Source organism: Convolutriloba macropyga, chromosome 1 (assembly GCF_964194025.1).
Source record: "Convolutriloba macropyga chromosome 1, txConMacr16.3, whole genome shotgun sequence".
Lineage (NCBI taxonomy): Eukaryota > Metazoa > Xenacoelomorpha > Acoela > Convolutidae > Convolutriloba > Convolutriloba macropyga.
This window is the reverse complement of record NC_134468.1, coordinates 83,296,878-83,316,564: the sequence shown is the minus strand read 5'-3', so window position 1 is coordinate 83,316,564 and position 19,687 is coordinate 83,296,878. Positions and strand designations below refer to the sequence as shown.

General features: G+C 36.6%; 1 protein-coding gene across 1 annotated transcript in view; it reads left to right on the top strand.

Annotated features, from left to right (window-relative positions):
* The window catches only part of LOC142343391 (sorting nexin-13-like), a 99,016-nt gene that overhangs the window by 5,720 nt on the left and 73,609 nt on the right, over positions 1 to 19,687 (top strand). Inside the window, exons 5-7 of the mRNA XM_075395171.1 lie at positions 7,004 to 7,146; positions 7,615 to 7,749; positions 9,628 to 9,796. Of these exons, the coding sequence (XP_075251286.1) occupies positions 7,004 to 7,146; positions 7,615 to 7,749; positions 9,628 to 9,796 (447 nt within the window). The remainder of the gene's footprint in view (positions 1 to 7,003; positions 7,147 to 7,614; positions 7,750 to 9,627; positions 9,797 to 19,687) is intronic.

The following is a 19,687-nucleotide window of genomic DNA, read 5'->3' as shown; positions in this document are numbered from 1 at the left end:
ATCTTTTATGGAGAGAACTTAGAGTTTTAAAATGGTTTAGTCTTAAGAAAGTTGGCAACTGCATCAGCTCAATTCTCTATCTGTTGCTATCTATATACTACATCTCTTAAGTCTGTTTTGGCAGCTATTTCGGCAATCTGCCTGGCATTTTATTTGAAGAAATTATGAAGCAGAAAATGAAGTGTGGTTTTGTGTGTTGAACATTGGACAGTGGATTTTTGTACATACTGTTGTTTTTTTGTTTTCGAGAGAGCGAGAAATTGTGGCGTGAAAAAGTTTTCTCTAAGCGAGAGATATTTTTGTTCACGGGTGGCATTTTAAGCAGTTTTCTCTCGTTTTAAGTTATGTTCATTTGATGATGTAATAGCCGCAAAGCGATAGAGGCTGTTATTGTGGACATCGTGATTTTTTAATTCGTCGTCTCCGTCGATGATTCTTACGACCTGACTTCTTGAAGTTGGCTTTTTCAATGACTTCCACTGCTTGGCAATTAAATGTGTGCGTGACGTCATTTCTGCTTTTAGGTCAATTGCGTGACTTACCTCACTAAAAAATTGACTTCTGAATTCACTTACGGAACTTCAATTTTTATGAACATTTAATAGTGTTAAAAATCAATAGTGTGCATCTAAGTAGTGCCGAACTTATATGCCTTAATTCTTGAGTTTTAGTGTCTTAAGTTTTTGAATGCAAATATTATTTTTGAAAAGCTCTTTCAGGGCTTTTTCCTTATAAAGCGTATGTGTCTCATAAAAATGACAGTCCGAATCTAACCAAAAAGTCTAGTGATCTATTGAAGGACTGGTGGTTAATGTGACTATCTTATTTTTTTTAGTTGTTTCAGTTCCATGGAAGTCCACAAGAGTCTGTCGCGGCTATTTTTGGCAATCTGCCGGCAATGTTTAATCTATTAACATATATTCAAAATTTTGTTGTGATTGAGGAGTCAAATTAGAGGAATGTTTTTAGTCATGCTGGACTAGTAAACGGAGAGAAAAGCGAGGAGAGAAGTCAAATTTAAGTAGTGATTTTAGTCACACTTAAGTAGTAAACGGAGCGGAAAGCGAGGAGTTTTGTCACTCTAAATTTCTCACTGCTTTTTAAATGGAATGATAAAAAAGCATTTGAACAAAGTTTCGTTTTGAGGTTCTATTCCACGTAAGGCTATTTGTCTTGTGGTTTAACTGTTTTAATCATGATTTTTTGTTTTTAAAACGCGAAAAATTTGCTCTAAAGGTGAATTTTGTTTGTTTGTGAATTCCTCAAGGGGCAGCTAACATTTTGTTACTTACACTATTTTCTTCCATAAAATATTGGTGCTTCTGATATGAGTATGTGTCTTGAGTTTTTGATTTCGAATATTAATTTTGAAAAAGCTCTTTTATGGCATTTTCCTTATAGAGCGAATTTGTCTCATTAAAATGGCAGTCCGAATGGGACTGGTGGTCGATCTCTCAACCTTATTTGTAGGTGTTTCATGATAGCTCTGATTTTTCAAAAGAAAATTGTCATTTGTTTGCATTGTTTTCTTCGGGAGCCCATTAGGGCTTGTATAGATGTTTTTACTCCAATTTTTATTGGCTACACTTTAAGATTTGTTTTTCAGCTATTTTTAAAAACCGTTTGGACTTTTTTTAAGCAGTTTTTCATCTTTTTCAGTCTTTTTTTACTCTATTCCTTTCTTTGGTTTATATTTCATCGGTCACGAATAGTCCAAACAGTCAATATTGTTTCAGTTATCCGGCTATTTTTGTTTATTCGCGTAATCTGTTGAATTTTTTGGTGATAGCGTTGGGCAATTACTGACCTTGCAGAATTGAGAGTTTTGTTTTTGTAATTGCCTTTTTCTCGTGAAATTTAAAACTATTTTGATCGTAAACATATGAATGAAACAAAACATTTTCGTTTCATAGTAACCTGGTTTTTGTAAATTGCTTTGCTCTTTTTCGTCGGCCATATTCTGGTGTAACTTTTTTGCCCAACTTTTTGGATTTTGCTAGTTAAATTTCTCTATTTAGAATATTAGTAAAATTCAAATGCAAAGTACACTGAAATCGATTTTCCAGTTGAAATCTGTTTGTTGCTAAGTTAGTTTTTATATAATCATTTGACGCCCCGAATGTATTGCGCCGTGCTGCAGCACTTTTTCATTGATTCATTTTCTGGTTATCTTTACCGATCAGTTTTTCTGACATTGGTTGGTCTAATTTATTATCTTTAGGATTACTTTTTCAAATTTGTGTTAAGGCGCTGTCTTTTTTCTAATTGCTTTTCACATTTTTTGCCACTTCCGTGTGTGCATGCAAAGGCAAAGTAGAGTACTAATCATAGACTTACTGGAGTAGTAAAGCACAGAAAACTGATGTTTCGAGAATTTTTTCCAACTGCTTTGCAAAGTGTAGTGTTGCCTAGAGCAAATTTTCAATTGTGACAATTTGATTTACGTTTTTGCTCTTTTGCGAATTCTACTATATGTAATACTTTTGTTTCGATCTTTTACACTTTAAGATTTAATTTGCAGCTATTTTTAAAAACCATTTGGCCTTCTTTTCAACTTTTTTAGCTTTTCTCTTTTTGCTCTATTCCTTTCTTTGCTTTATTTTTCGTCGGTTACAAAAAGTCCAAGCAGTTAATTTTGTTTCAATTATCTGGCTTTAATTGTTCTATTGGCTTAGTTTGATGAACTTTTTCGGTGAGAACGTTAGGCAATATACTGACCTTGCATATTTTAGAGTTTTGTTTTTGTAATTGCCTTTCTCGAGAAAATATGAAACTATTTTGAACGTAAACATATGAATTAAGTAAAACAAAATCATGTTATAGTAACCCCGTTTTTTTAAATTGCTTTGCTGTTTTTCTTCTGCCATATATTGATGGAATTTTTTTGCCCGACTTGAATTTTGCTAGTTAAATTTTTCTATTTAGAATTTGAAGGGGCTAGTTTAAATTGTGGCAGTCTATTAGTAAAATTCAAATGCCTAGAACACAGAAATTGATTTTCCTCTTGAAATCTGTTTGTTGCTAGGTTGGCTTTCAAATAATCATTTGACGCCCGAATGTATTGCGCCGTGATGCTGCAATTTTTTTATTCCTCTTCCGGTTATCTTAAGCGATCAGTTTGTCCGACATTGGTCGGTCTAATTTAATTATCTTTAGGATTAGCTTTTGTGTTAAGGCGCTGTCTTTTTTCTAATTTTTTTCACATTTTTTGCCACTTCCGGGTGTCAATGCGAAGGCAAAATAGAGTAGTAGTTTTTGCTATACTGGAGTAATAAAGCAAAAATAACTGATGTTTTGAGATTTTTTTTCCAACTGCCTTCAAAGTGTAGTGTTGCCTAGAGCAATTTTTCAATGGTGACAATTTGATTTACGTTTTTGCTCTGCGAATTCTGTGGGGTATACCTTTGTTCTGGTCTTTTAATGGGCAGCTAGTTGTTTTCTTGATACTAATTGTTTTCATAAACTATCAGAAATGTTTCGAATGCTTGTAATTTTTGTTGTCTTGTCACTTCGTGTCTGTGATGACAGGCCCCTTGCCTTCTATTGAAAAATAAAAGAATCTAAGTACAGTTGAAAGATTGTGGATTTTGCTGTCCTTGACAATGTGTTCATAAAGTTTGGGTTTTTATGCTTTTTTTGTATCAATCTCATTAGTGAAAGGTCCCATGGATTTTCTATGGATACACAAGGGAATACATTTTATGGTTTCAATTGATAGCTGTTTCGTTTTTTTTTTTCAGTTTGAAATGGTTTGTTTTCAAGATTTTGGATTTTTCTGTATTTTGTGCCACTTTCTCACTTAGTTTGTTTAATCTCATAATTTTTTTCTTGTGAAGCGTTGTATTGGTTTCTGGCTACCTAGTAGTTTTTATGACTTCTATTTATTTTTTTCGCAAGCCATTATTGGCCAATAAAACTCTTTGAAGGCTCGTGCGTGGTTCAATTGCTATATTTAAGTGGATCAAATTCGGCCTTCCGGGTGAAAGTTTCAAGAGTTTTAGCAATAATTATATTTTATTGGTGAAAACGATAGGCAATCTACTGACCGTGCATGTTAGAGTTTTGTTTTTGTAATTGCCTTTCTCGAGAAAATATGAAACTATTTTGAACGTAAACATATGAATTAAGTAAAACAAAATCATGTTATAGTAACCCCGTTTTTTTAAATTGCTTTGCTGTTTTTCTTCTGCCATATATTGATGGAGTTTTTTTGCCCGACTTGAATTTTGCTAGTTAAATTTCTATTTAGAATTTGAAGGGCTAGTTTAAATTGTGGCAGTCTATTAGTAAAATTCAAATGCAAAGAACACAGAAATTGATTTTCCTGTTGAAATCTGTTTGTTGCTAGGTTAGCTTTCAAATAATCATTTGACGCCCGAATGTATTGCGCCGTGCTGCTGCAATTTTTTTTATTCCTCTTCCGGTTATCTTAAGCGATCAGTTTGTCCGACATTGGTCGGTCTAATTTAATTATCTTTAGGATTAGCTTTTGTGTTAAGGCGCTGTCTTTTTTCGAATTTCTTTTCACATTTTTTGCCACTTCCGGGTGTCAATGCGAAGGCAAAATAGAGTAGTAGTTTTTGCCATACTGGAGTAATAAAGCAAAAATAACTGATGTTTCGAGATTTTTTTCCAACTGCCTTCAAAGTGTAGTGTTGCCTAGAGCAATTTTTCAATGGTGACAATTTGATTTACGTTTTTGCTCTGCGAATTCTATGGGGTATACCTTTGTTCTGGTCTTTTAATGGGCAGCTAGTTGTTTTCTTGATACTAATTGTTTTCATAAACTATCAGAAATGTTTCGAATGCTTGTAATTTTTGTTGTCTTGTCACTTCGTGTCTGTGATGACAGGCCCCTTGCCTTCTATTGAAAAATAAAAGAATCTAAGTACAGTTGAAAGATTGTGGATTTTGCTGTCCTTGACAATGTGTTCATAAAGTTTGGGTTTTAATGCTTTTTTTGTATCAATCTCATTAATGACAGGTCCCATCGATTTTCTATGGATACACAAGGGAATACATTTTATGGTTTCAGTTGATAGCTGTTTCGTTTTTTTTTCAGTTTGAAATGGTTTGTTTTCAAGTTTTTGGATTTTTCTGTCGTTTGTGCCACTTTCTCACTTAGTTTGTTTAATCTCATAATTTTTTTCTTGTGAAGCGTTGTATTGGTTTCTGGCTATCTAGTGGTTTTAATGACTTCTCTTTATTTTATTCGCAAGCCATTATTGTCTAATAAAGCTCTTTCAAGGCTCCTGCATGGTTCAATTGCTATATTTAAGTGGATCAAGTTCGGCCTTCCGGGTGAAAGTTTCAAGAGTTTTAGCAATAATTATATTTTTACTTACTTTTTTTTGGGTTTCTCAACATTTGAGTTTTTAATTGCTCTCAAATGAGATGCAATTATTGTAAACGTGTGTGTCTTTTTTGTAATTTTTTTTGCTGGACCGTTTTGCGCTTTTCTTCTACAATAATCTTTTACTTCTCTAGTGATTTTTTCACTCACTTCTTGATTTGTGAGGGGTTTCAATTGCTCTCACTCCGAAATAAAATTTGTTGTTCAAACAAAGCCGATTGTTGGAGACTCAATGACCACTCGCTCATAGCCGAGTGGTTAATACCTACGTCGAGGTGACTGGAGCGGACTCAGGAGATAGGGGGTTCGGTTCGAACCCGACCTTCTGCTGTTTTTGCAATAAAAAGTGTATCTAGGCTACAGCCCCTGAATTAATTTGCGGCGCCTGTCATTCGAGTTTTTTTACGCTAGTCGGTTCATGTTTCTTTTCTGCTGGCATTGTTTAGTTAATCTGCTGGTCAGATGCTGTAGTTCTAAGTTTTTCTTTCAATTTTTTGTATTGAATTCCAGGACTTGTCCTGCTATTTTTTTTATTTCGTCGAATATGTATATTTTTTCGCTTTACCGTAGGTCACAGCTTCTTCAACATCTTGCATGACTTTTTTTATTTCTCTGGGCTGTTCTTAGCTTATTCTGTTCAAATGGTTTTTTATTAGCATTTGCTTAGCAAAGCAATCTAAATTGAAGGTAGTTATCGAAATCAAGAATAGATAATGGAAAAACCCACAAATCCCAATTTTAGATGCCCGCTACTTGAAATTTGTTCTTATAATTTGTATATACCATCTCTAGTGCTTATTGGTTTTGATACTAGCCCGCTTCCCCTCATTGGGAAACAGGGGTATGGCTGACTACGGAGTGACATCAAAATAAATCGCATTTTAAAAAAAATTGTGTACTGAAAACTAATATTTAAGAATTTTTCAATCCCTATCGGGTTTATGGGAATCAATGGCGGCGATTTTCCGGCAATCTTCTGTCACTAGTTTCCTGCAAAGTTGTTGTATGTTTTTGGGGAATCTTAGTGGGAATTTTCAAATTTTGATGTTATTGGTTTTGTTTATTTTGACACCAAAAGTTTTTGAAAAATGACGTTTTTTCATTGGTTTTTAATTTGTTTATATTTGTGTATAGTTTTTTATTTGTTTTTTAAAACTATTTAAGGTTGTTGTCTCTGAAAAATGTTGATTGTTTGGTCATTAGTTTATTCAATTTGTTGGATTGGTGTTTACCATTTTTCCTGCCTCATTCGGTCGGGTGTCTTTTTTATCATTGTCGGTATCAATCTGTGAACTTTTTGTTTGCAAGTCATATTTCCTATTTGCTGTTTTTCGCATTCATATGAAAAAAATCAAATAAAGTGAGTTTTGTGTTAATGAAGCTAAAGAATTAATTTTTTATATTCCGTCAAGTGTTGTTCTCATCTCTGTAAAAAAATTCTGTCGAGAGTGAGAAAATGTTAGCAATTCTTAGCATCTAATCAAATGTAATAATATTCGCAACTCAATTGATTTACTCTTTTTTGCTTTGATTGAATAATACGTTAAGGACTAATTGGTAGAGGTGTTTTTCCAGGTTGAGCCTGATTGTGCTTCCCAAATTGTTTTCATTCTTAGGTTACCTTTACACGTTTGGTGTTTAAATGTTCAGGTTGCGGGCAGTTAACAAGATGACACCGATGGTGAATTTCCTTACAACAGACGTTGTTGAAATAATCAAAGTTCACGTGGGTCTATACCGACAGGCAGATCAGAGAATTCCCAGACCAGTCAAACCCGTCATCGACAAAGAAGGTGAGATAATAATTCTTTTGCTCCTACGAGTAATATTTCTTGCAATCATTCAACGATTATCTGAAATATCTTGATAATAATCTAGAATTTGATATAAGATCAGGATCTGCTAATTTTTCTCCCCAATTCACCAAATTTTTGTTTTCGCGATTATTCGCTCGGATATTGGTTTTTATAGCTTAATAATAAGCGACGCGAAATATCACAATTAGCATACATCTTCATAAAAGTGTGAAATGTTAATTATAGATGAAAGAGGGAGGGGGGATGCATAATTTGAAGTAAATCTGTCGTTATCCTTGCGCAGTAAGAAAAGAGGCGGAAACAATGTTCGTAGTTGCAAATTTAGCGAACATCTCTGAAGTTTAAATACTTTTAGGAACTGTCGTGAATGAATTATTCATCCTAACATTTCTTCAGTTGACTTTTTGGTCAAGTTTACTAAGTACTTCAAGCATCTATTTTTAGTGCAAGAAATCCGCAACAGCGAGGTGCGGTCGTTGTTCTTCGATTTAGAGGCCAGAAGATCTGCCATGGAGAATCGCGATGTTGGTGGGAGACGGTGTCGAGATTTCATCGCACAAGATGACCGCGCTTTTTCAGGTATCGATTTCGAAAACCTATAGATAGCATTAAAAATTTTGAATATTTATTTATTTATTGCTGCGATAGCGAACTATTATTGGCCTTCTCTTGTTTTTTTTACAATTCAATAGTATTGGGGCGCTGTCTATTTCACTACCCTTAGAGGAGTTTTGGTTTTCCGTTTGTTTTTAAGACTCGAAAATTTTTATTTTTCTTACGACTAGAAGAGGTATATTGGTGAAGTGTTTTTCAACCCTTCTTTTTGAAGTGAATTTTGAAGGAGGATACAAAACGCGTGTAAACAATTGGATTGGTTTGGTTGCTGAGCAAAATTGAAGCGTGGAGCGGAAAGGGGGTAGTTTTTTGTTCTCACCGCTGATTTCGAGAGAGCGAAAGATGAGGTGTGAAAAAATTTCACTTTAATATTTGGTTAGGTTTGTCAGATTTGCTGCGAATACGTCATTGAATCGAGAAGACTCACAGCCCCTATATAAACACATCTAATTTTGCTTTGAGAAAATTAAATTTTACCTTCCATCTCTGGTTTTCTACGATTCTCAGCTATTTCGCTGATTTTAAGACAATTTTTGTTACTTTTTTCCTATTGTTGTTTTACTGCTTGAAGTGGGATTTGAAAAGAAACCTATCACTTAAGTAGTTTTTATATAGCAGAGATTACGATTTCGTTGGTATGAAAATTTTAGACTATTTTGCTAGCCTATTATAATTTGCTAATTGCTTTTCGAGCATTTCTCTGCTCTTACTTGATTGGAGGATCTTATCCTTGGTTTTATGCGCCCTTGTTATTATAAAAATTAGTTAATATTTTCTATTATTTTTTATATTCTTGCGAGTGGTTTTTTTTAGTTTCTAGTTATTTAACGAGGCAGTTTTTTTGTCTTGGAGACCGCTGTACGTTTGTTGAAGAAAAAAGCAGAGCGGAGAGAAGAAATAGTGGTGGTTTTGTTCATACTGGTCTTTGAAAGATAATTGACAAAAGTAGGTGTGAAAAATTGCTCTGAGCGATCAAAATTTTTTGTTTACGTGTGCCATTTTCAAAGCTGTTTATTAGTTTTAGCCAAATTTTCAGACAAATGAGATTTTCAACTATATTAACCCGTAATTGTACGCTCGGAAGCGTTTTTGACTATCGAAAGCAAGTATTAGACTTTAAGATGCGATTTTCAGCTATTTTAGTCATTTTGCGTTTAATACGCTTAATCCAGTTTGTGTATCCTTTTTCAATTTGTTTTTAAATTATTGGAGTGTCTATGTTGCAAAATTTTCCTTTAAAATTTTGCACTTTTGTTCTAGAACATTCTTTTGGCTTCTCAAGTGACTTTTTCACGGTTGTCTTCTTCAATTGTGATTGGTCTCAAGTCAAATTGACAGCGATTTTAAATAGAAAAGTACAAGGGACTGGTAGTCGACTAGTTAATGTTTCTTTCAAGAACTCCGGAAGTCGGTGTGGGAAACCCCCCCTGGTTGGAAGTTTTTGCACCCACGAAGAAAAAAATATCTAGGCTACTGCCCCTGAATTGAATTGCCTCGGCTGTCTTACCGGAACAATTTGTCCGATGTTAGTCGGATTGTTTTTCTTAAAGTCAGTTATTTTGGTGACCTTTTCATTTGATTGCTATAAATTTTGATGTTTTTCGTACAAAAAAATTGTTCAGTTTTTGAGAAATTTTGGCCGATTGTTGAATCAATCTTGAGCTGAAGATGAAAAACCTGATGGCTTCACATTTTTTCTGTGCGCGTTGCTGTCCAAAATATTAATGTAATTCATCTCTCATCGTGGATAGACTACGAACGAGTGTCTGGACCTGATTGGTTCTCACTTCTCAATGGTGACCACAGTTTTGCAATGATTTTCTTAGTCTGCTTGTGTTTCAGACTACCTTCGGTCCATCACTGATGCTTTACTGCTGGCGTTTTTGCCTCCGGATGAGTTCAAGTGTCGTCCAGTTAGACACGCAATGAGAGAGATCCTCGTCACACAAGCACTCAAGCCTACCTTTGACTCCATCTGCAGTGCCGACTACATGAACACTTTTCTAGTCAGGTAAAAGCTTGTTGTTTTGCTGTTTAGTAGTGTTCACTTATAAAACCAATACAAGGAGGACCGGTATTGTGAGTCCGCAGATTCAACCCAACACATTTTACCCAACCCTAATAAAGACTAAACAAAGCTGTTAGTCTAATTGGTTTTCGCTCATTTGACATTGAACAGATTATTGATAACGCAGATTATTGAACAGATTATTGATCGAGAAATAAAATATTATTAGTTTGTTTATAAATAATTATAGACCTCAGCGTGATAAAACATCAGCAATTAAACCAGTTAGCTGTCACAATTTGATTTAAGACTGATTATATGAAATGTAAAAGGGTTCTAAATGAGTCGAAGAATTTTATCAAAGCTAAACAAGAAAAAAGAGGATAACAGTTTTTGAGGTCGTTTTTTGTTGCTTATCGACATGCTTCTGTTGTTTTAATTAATTCATGCAGCCAACAATCAAATTCTGTTTTAATAGGGAGTTTATTGATATTATTAAATATAACTCTTTGTTGTGTTTTCGAAGAATTTCTCCAAAAACAATTTGGTACATCCATTTTTCTTTAACAAAACCATCAATTTGTGGTTAAAAAGTTTTAGAATTTGAAGTTGTGGTTCCTATGAAAAATAAGTGTACTCTTTAGTTTTAAAGGAACTGTATCCACCTATTGTGCGCAAAAAATAATTCAAGATCAAAACTTAGCTTCAAACGAGTCTATTGTGAAATGAAGCAGCGGAATTTCATTCTGTTTATAGTTACATTTGGAATTTACATTTGAAGTTTCAAAGTTTTATACAGATCCCTACTGGCAATGCCACTGGTTCGTAGATCAGTTTTGTGTATTATTTGTTTGAAAATCGTCCAACAGAAAAATTAATTAAAACTTTTGAAAATTCCCAATTTCCAACGTGGCGCAAGAATAAATTTGTGATTACCTGTTAGAGATGTTAAATGTCACTCGTAGGTGCCCTTGAAGTCAAGAAAATCTACAAAGCAGTAGGAAAAACATTCAATATTCTAACAAGAAAAAGTAGGCGAAAGAATTATCTGCTGGTATTTTTATGTAAAATGTAATTACGCATCTGTTGACTTGGCCATATTTTATCTTTTCTCTTTGCCTCAAAAGTATTTAGCAAATCTCAAGTCTGTACAATATATCAAATGGGAAAACGTTTTTGATCCTATCTTAGTCGAATGAAATTATAATTTTTTTTCAGTTCTCAAACTTTTTTAGCACTTTTAAAGCCACTTCTTGTTGAAACCGAAGTTCTGAATGATTTGAAGTTCTTGTGTTCTGCTTTGTTTTAGAAATAATTATGGAAATCGTTTATTTTTTGTTAAAAGAATCGGTTTAAAATCTCTTTTTTGGCTCCTGTTAAGATCGTTCTTTTAAAAGTAATAGTTCTCTTAAAAGAAATCTCTTATGGCTGCAGCTCTGACGTGTGATATGTGGCAGTTAATGGACATGCTAAATGGTGTCCCGTTTTTCACCCCTATTTTTTTTACCCCTATATCATTTCACCCCGATTTTAAGCTTTTATATAATAGGGACTTTTAACTCAGCAATATAATCATTTGGCTATGCCTCGCGAGCCATGGCCATGTCTCAGCGGCCCGTGTGACTTGACGTGAATCTACACAACCGAACATGGGATCAAGTTATCCTCTTAATTATGACAAAACATTCCTTAAATGTCGAATTCTAATTGGTGGGTTTTGATGGTAGGGGGGTGAAATGATATAGGGGTTGAATGATAGAGGGGTTAAATGATACGGTGTTGAAACATGCGGGATTCAATGAATCGGGGGTGAAAAGAAGTAGAATCGTGCTAAATAAATAGACTTCTTTTGTGATTGAAGTAATTTTGAAATAAAAGTAATCATTTTGCCCAAGTGTTACTTAACATTCTAAAATCAATTTTCTTGGGCATCAATTTTTAATATAGTTCCAAAATTTGTAGCTTCAGCTTTTGTTTAAAAAAATAGCTTTTGGGTAGGATTTGTTTTCAATTTTTTGATATGATGTCATCTGAATTTTTTAATTTATTTTTTTCTAAACAAGTGAACTTTTCGGATCTTTTCCGTTTCCGACTTGTCATATGCCAGTCTTTTTTTATCAATTATGAGGAATTTCATTCCTCCCATGATTGGAAGGAATATTTGAATGATATAAAATAATGCTATAATTCTATTGGATGAAACCCCTTAATGTTGTATTCCTCCTGATTGAATTTTATTGAAAGAGTTGGAAAGAGTAAAAACAGTTAGTTGAATATAAGGCTTTGAACCCGCTTTTTACTCTGAAGATACTAGAGGTAAAACAAAATAATAATATAGAAAGCAGCACTTTATAATATGGTGACAAGGTTCTAAAGCCTTCTCTTTTAAATCGGAAAACAAAATTCAATTGGAAAACTAATCTCAAAATTAATTCCTTTCCATTCAAACTTATTTTTCGAAAAATCTTTGACTTTTACAAATTCTACTTTGACGTACACATTGCACTTTGCTTTCCCTAGAAAAATACTTTTTTTTGATAATGACCACACCACCACCTCCACCAACGAGTGCACCTCACATTCAACTCAAACCTTTTGGCGGTACACCAAAAGAAAACTGGAATCAGTTCGAAAGTTTGTTTCGCGCAAGCCTAGCAGTAGCAAGAATTCCAACAGCGGATAGCCAGCAATGTCGATATCTCCATCTTCACCTTTGGGGTACAGCTTTGAGTTTCTATCTGGGCTTGACCCAAGCTCAACAAGACGACCTAGAACAGTCTTTGCGATGCTTAAGGAATCGCTATGCAGGAGCAGATAAACGGCGCAACTTCGAATTCGAATTGAACAACAGGAAATTTGATCCAGCGAAAGAAGACGCAGATGATTTTTTGACAGATTTGCAGAGGTTGGCTGAACTATCAATTGTAGATGTACCCGCATCGACAGGAGTAGCAGCAATTGACAGATCAGATGAGCGGACCAGAAAGGTTAGAGAACAGTTCATTCAAGGCATGCCCTTTAAATACAAAAAAGCTTTACTGAAAGAAGACGAGGATTCTAATGTCACAGACCTTTGCAAAATAATCAAACGCCGACTTCGCGCAGACAAACTGCAACCCGAAGTAGAACCATTAACAGCGTTTAATGAAATTGAAATTTCTCAGAACTCAACATCAGATTTGATGAATGCAATAGCTCAAATTGAAGCTAAGCAAGATCAATTGCAGCAACAATTTGTGCAACAAAATCAACAAAACTATGATTCACAGAACTATGATCAAAGCCAATATTTTTGGAATCCACAAAATAATTATCCGAGACAAACCCGAGGGAATTCGAACTACAACACTCGAGGAGCGTATCGAGGTAGAGGCTACACACGAGGAGGCATTCAGAATCAATCTCGAAACCGATCGCAAACACCAGGACGCATCATTTGCCGTCAGTGTGGAAAAGCAGGACATATGCAAAAAGACTGTTGGCATAGACAACCGCCAAACAGGGGAGCAAATCTGCCCTTCCGCCAATCAAAAAACTAGTTTCGCCGCCACAGCAATCCCTACAAACCGTCGATGTAAGCATGAACTCCGACGAAGAAACTTCATCACTTTTTCTAATCTCTATTCATTTTAATCACCTTTTATATAAAGCGATAGTAGATACTGGCGCTTTCGCCAGTGGCATGCCCCTTCATATTTTTGAAAAAATTGCAGAAAACACTAAAAATGTGAGAGAGAAGCTTCCAGCTCCCCCTTCGAAAGCAGTAGTAGCAACAAAAGAAGAAGTAACAATACTTTTTCAAGCAAAAATTCGATTCACGTTAGGACCATTTAATCTCGAAGACAGATTTATGATTTTCAAATCCCTCAACGGAGTAATCCTAGGTGCCACTTTCTTCAACGCATATAATGTGACCATTAACTGTAGAAAACGAATACTTCAATTCCCAGATTTCACTTTCGAGCTTAATCATATCTATGAACAAGAGTCAACGAAAAGAGTCAACACAAAACATCACTATCAAATCATTATAGCAGAAGATGCAACTGTTGAAGCACAAAAGGCGCAAACAGTTCGTTGTCAACCAATAATCACAAATGAGCATCTACCAGATAGCGCTTGCGGCGTATTTGAACCGTCCCGCCGCTTCGAAACAAAATCTGGATTAGTCTTCAGTAACGCCCTTGTGCAGGCTGATACGAACAACAACCTCTTCCTATTTGTCATTAATATTATTGATGCGCCAGTCCACCTAAAAGCAGGAACAAAAATTGGTGAGTTCACTGTATTAACAGCTGAGCAAGCATCTTATATTATGCCTCTAGAGCCTGAACTTCTCAAAAACTACACAAAGCGCAAGCAGCAGCTAATTCTAAATAGCATTGAGATGAAAAACAAATATAACCAGCCTCCTGATAAACAAATTAACAAATTCTGGTTCCCTACGCCTGAGACATGTAATGACCCAGACAAACTTGTTGGACTTGAAAAACGAATATACAATTCACTGATTGAATTCAAAAAAGCAGAGTCATTGGACCCCAAACAAGATGAAGAAAGTCGAAAACAATTCATCGAAAGCTTCAATTGGACAGAATCTGTACTGGACGAAAAGTCGAAAAAACAATTAGAAGATCTCCTCGTCGATTATAACAAAATTTTTGCGAGACACAGACTGAATATCGGAGTTAACAACGACTTTCTAATAAAATTAACACCGGAGCATAACCGTCCTGTATATACTCAAAGTCCGCCAACTCCAATCCATTTGAAAGAAGAGCTCCTACTCGAATTAGCATTGCTACAATATTACGGAATAATAACTACCCTGCCATTTTCAAAATATTCTTCACCCATATTTGCGCAACGAAAACCATCTGGAAAACTCAGATTACTAATAGATCTTCGAAGAATAAACCATCTGCTCAGAAATGATTATCATCAAAACAATTTCCCAATCTCAACCCTGATGGATGCCAGTTCCCACTTCGCAGGCAAAAATTTGTTCTGCAAGATGGACGGAAGTCAGGGATACTTTACATTACGCATGGCAGACCAACAATCTGTACAACTTCTAGCGTTCAACTTTGCCAGTCGAACCTGGGCATTTTTATGACTTGCTCAAGGCCTCAGTAGATCAGTAAGTGCATTCAGCTCTTTTATGAGGGAAACTCTAGACTCAGTGATTACCGCAGACAAATGTACACAATATGTAGACGACATTGCAACAGCATCTTGCACAGTTGAAGAAATGATTGAGAATCTGAGAGCTGTCTTTGAATGTCTAGAAAAATCAGGATTGAAATTATCTACTGAAAAATGCCAATTTGGAGTAACGCGTATAGTATTTTTGGGAAAGACTATATCGGGCGAAGGAATATCACCAATTGAATGGAAGATAGAAAAATTCCTCAGAAGCTTAAAAATGCCCACAAACACAAAACAAACAAAACGCATGATCGGATTCTTCCAATTCTACAAAGAGTTCATTCCGGAACTAGCAGAGAAACTACTGCCCTTCTACCAACTTCTCAGGAACGAAACTGATTTCAAAACGACAGATGAGCATGAAGAAATTCTCCATACACTCAAAACCAATCTCAAACACGCATGCCAACTGAGCCTCCGTTTGCCTAGACAAAATGACCAATATGTCATTATGGCAGATGCTTCATTCTATGCAGCAGGGTACGTTCTAATGATAAAAGATTACTTCCAGATTGAGAATCAATTTCAATACGCACCAGTCTGTTTTGGTTCACGAATTTTCCCTCCCTCCTTCCTTAAGTTGTCAATCTACGCGAAGGAGTTCGCGGCAGTTCATTACGCTTTGGACACTTTTGGTCACATTGTCTGGGGAGCAACCCAACCCATACTCATTCTGACTGACAACCGAGCATTGACACGCTTCTTCCAAGCTAAAACAATACCATCCCCTCTTTGGACAGCAGTTGATCATGTGCTTAGTTTCAATTTTATTCTGGGACACGTCCCAGGAAAAACCAATCTAGCAGCGGACTATCTCTCACGGATTCACATAAATCCAGAAGAAAAAATGCAACTGCGCATTGCTGAAAAACTACCAGTCCATAAAATTGATGTTGATGTTTTATCTAAAACACCAGACAACTCATTTCTTTCCCTCACTTCATCGAGTAACCCAGATATTAAATCAAAATATCAAAATTTGGAAGGTAGAAGCTGGGGAGGCATGTACGATGTCGAACCAATACAAGTAAACAGCGTTGTGATGGAAAACCCTGTTGACGACTTTGACCTGTCGGATCGATGTATACCAGTTGACTTAGCGAACGAACAGCAACAGGATAGTAACATTCGAGTAGTCTTTCAATGGATTCAAACTAATCAATACCCCACGGACCGATCATACCTATCATTCGACCTGACGAAGTACTTGAAGCAGTCACCAAGATTAACAATACAACAAGGCGTGCTCTACAGAAAATTCTTCGACCAGACAGGACGTGTGGCACTCTTGCAGTATTGCGTACCTCAACAACTGCGAGCCGAAGTTCTTTACAGAGTACACAATAGTCCCTATCGAGGTCACCTTGGAATCTCGATTACTATCAAAGAGTTTCGAAGGAGATTCTACTTTCCTGGATTCTCTGAAGTGATAACCGACTACATCAAAAACTGTCTCACATGTCTTCAACACAAACCAGCTCCCACATCAGCCCTCCGACCACCTTTGCAACCAATATCAGCGACCCAAATCTTTCCCGAGGATATGTTACAGATAGATCTTGTAGGCAAACTGCCCGGCAAAATATATTGCTATATTCTAACGGCCATAGATGTCTTTTCCAAATACATGTTTGCTGTTCCCCTACGGAAAACTGATGCTTACTCAGTCTGCAAAGCATTGGTTTCAATTATACTAAAACATTCGTACATTCCCACAATGCTAGTAACGGACCTCGGCACGGCATTCACATCTCAACTGCTGAGGGAGCTGTGCAAAACGCTACAAATAGAACTGAAACACGCCACAATCAAACACGCACAAACAATAGGACTACTTGAGAGGAACCACGGCCCCCTCAAACAATTTCTAAAAATGCACAGAAACTCATACGGTGAGAATTGGCACAACCATTTGGATCTCGCAATTTTCGTTCATAATACAACATACAATGCTTCGATCGGATGTACACCGTCCGATCTGTTTCACGGAAGACCACCTAACACGCCGCTAGACTTGCGTTTCCATAACAGACAATTCAGAACATACAAGCCAAGCTTCGAGAGTCTGAGACAGTTACAAGACGCAACCCTAGAGCAATTCGCGAAAGTAAAAGAGAACTTGATGTCTACTTACAACAGGTACAGACAATATTACGATAGAAAAGCAGGCGCAGCCCCACTGGAGCTACATGACTATTGTCTGATGTTAGACCCAACAGCAGTCCACCAGTCTTCGATAATGCACAAAAACAAAGTCAAATGGAAAGCACTATACAGAGTTGAACAAGTCTTGACAAATAGCAATTATATTGTGCGTCAAACTGGAACACATAAAACATATTGCTGTCATCGAATTCGTCTTCGTCCAATAAAACCCAACTTCGTCGTGCCAGATATCGAGACAGTTAACCCTCTTCTTTTTGAGCCAGCGGAAGTAAACGATGAAGATAATGAACCTGAAATTTTTGATACACAGCTTGAAAGACATATAGCACGTGTCCTTGTACGAGCCCAATCAGAAAATGACGCCCCAAGACATGTTAGGATTAATGAAAACTCGAACGAACTAGTACACTACAATACTAGTGACCCAGCAACTCTACTGCGACCGTCACAAAACATTGTTGAGCTGAATGATGACGTTTTTGTTGTCGAAGGTCAAACAAACACCGAAACCTCGCATACATCACCTGAGTCAATAGACACTGCTAACATTCTACCTCCTCAGAACACAGATTTGACGGAAGTACCAGCAAACACATTGTCAAATAACGCTAGATTAGGTTCTGATCGAAATTACAACCTAAGATCCGGAGAACGATTTGAGCTAGCGAGACAGTACTCGCCGTATAATCTTCTTCAGCTGATCGAAGATGACGATGCCCAGCCAGAAGTATCCGTAACGACACTACTCCCAAACCACCAACCTGAACTTACAATAACAATGGGACCACATTCTGATGACGAAGAACTCATCACAGAATCACTCACACCCCCCGTGAGCCAAATTGGAGACAACGCAACAACTGAAGGTTACATAACAGACGAAGAACTATCAAATTCGGCAGACCCCTTTAGCGACTCAGAATGGCCAGCAGCACCAGGAGAATTCAACACAGTTCCAACCCGAGATCAACAGAGTGTCAGCACAACAAGCTCTGACGAAAACCACCGAACAGCATCGCAAGAAGCGAACCATCACGACATACAAGTCTTCGAGCCCCCGCCAGGTGTTGTAGGTACCAGCACACATAAAAGTATTGTACCATTAACACGGTTTCCACTAAAGCAAGATAAAAAACGCTATGTAGTGCCGCTAGAACTAAACAGGCAAATTTTGGACGGTAAACTGCACCAAGAATTTTCTTTTAATAAAAAAAAATAAAGAAAACAAAGTGCAACTACTTTAAACCTTTTCCAAGCATTAATATTATTACTCTTATCTTATTGTCTTAACCAACTATGAAACTTTTGTCCATTTTACTTCTTACTGTTACCATTTATTTCACTTACCAACAAAAAGCGACCGAAACCCGAAAAGGTGTCATTTTCAACCTTTATCAAAGAATACTACAAACAGAAAGATTCGTTAAACTTGATCTTTTGGTCCCATTTCCCCAGTATGACCAGAAAGTTGATGGACGACTGGCTAACCTTACGAACGAAATTGAACAACTTTGGACAAAAGATAACTATGGATGCCCCCTCAATTACACCAACATGACAGAGAACACACACGGACTACGCTGGATTGCACAACAGGTAGCAAACGAAAATGTGGCAGCACAACTTGATATAGCAATACTGAAAGGTGAGCTTGACAAACTCCTACGATACGAGACAGACAATCAATTCAATTTCGAAAGCAGAAGGAAACGAGGTGTAGCATTAGCAGCAGCTGCCGCAGCATCAGTATTGGGACTTGGACTTGGAGCAGGCGACAAAGTACTTTGCGTTATAAAATCTGTGTTTGGAGGATGCGATAAGAGAATCGGTGAAAACAGAGAAAACCTGAAACTGGCTATACAACATATGAACCAACTGTCAACCGACATTCAACAAATTGCGACGAAAACTAATGACAAATTTTACGTTGTAGCAGGAGAACTTAAAGACATCAAAAGAGCTCAAGATCAGATCATTCAAACACAAAATGAGAATTGGGAAATGGCCGAAAAACAGTTTGCGGTCCTCAGACAAAACACTCACCACATGCGGAACTGCGTACAATTTCTCTATGTTCGGGAACAAACAAACCACCATGCACTAATGTTGAGCAACCTCTTCCAGGTTATATTCACAAATATCAAATCATACAGGGCTGCATTATATGCTTTTCGTGTTAACTTATTGAACTCACTGACACCTCTCAAAAACTCGTTCCTACCGATGTCCCTAATTCCAAGAGAACAACTCTACAAAGTTCTCCAAATAGTACAACTGATGGAATCAGGAAAACAAGACAGACTAACTTTGGCAATACCTTCACAAGACATGCTCTCTTACTATGAGACAAAATTGATCACTAACGTGAGAGCTACCGACGCTGGACTACTTCTAACACTCGCCATTCCTATGGCTTCAAGCACAACAGCAATGAATGTAATTAAAGCAATTCCAATGCCGATGCCAGACGGACAAACCGGAAGAGCTTACATCTTTCGACTAGAAACAAAGTATATTGGA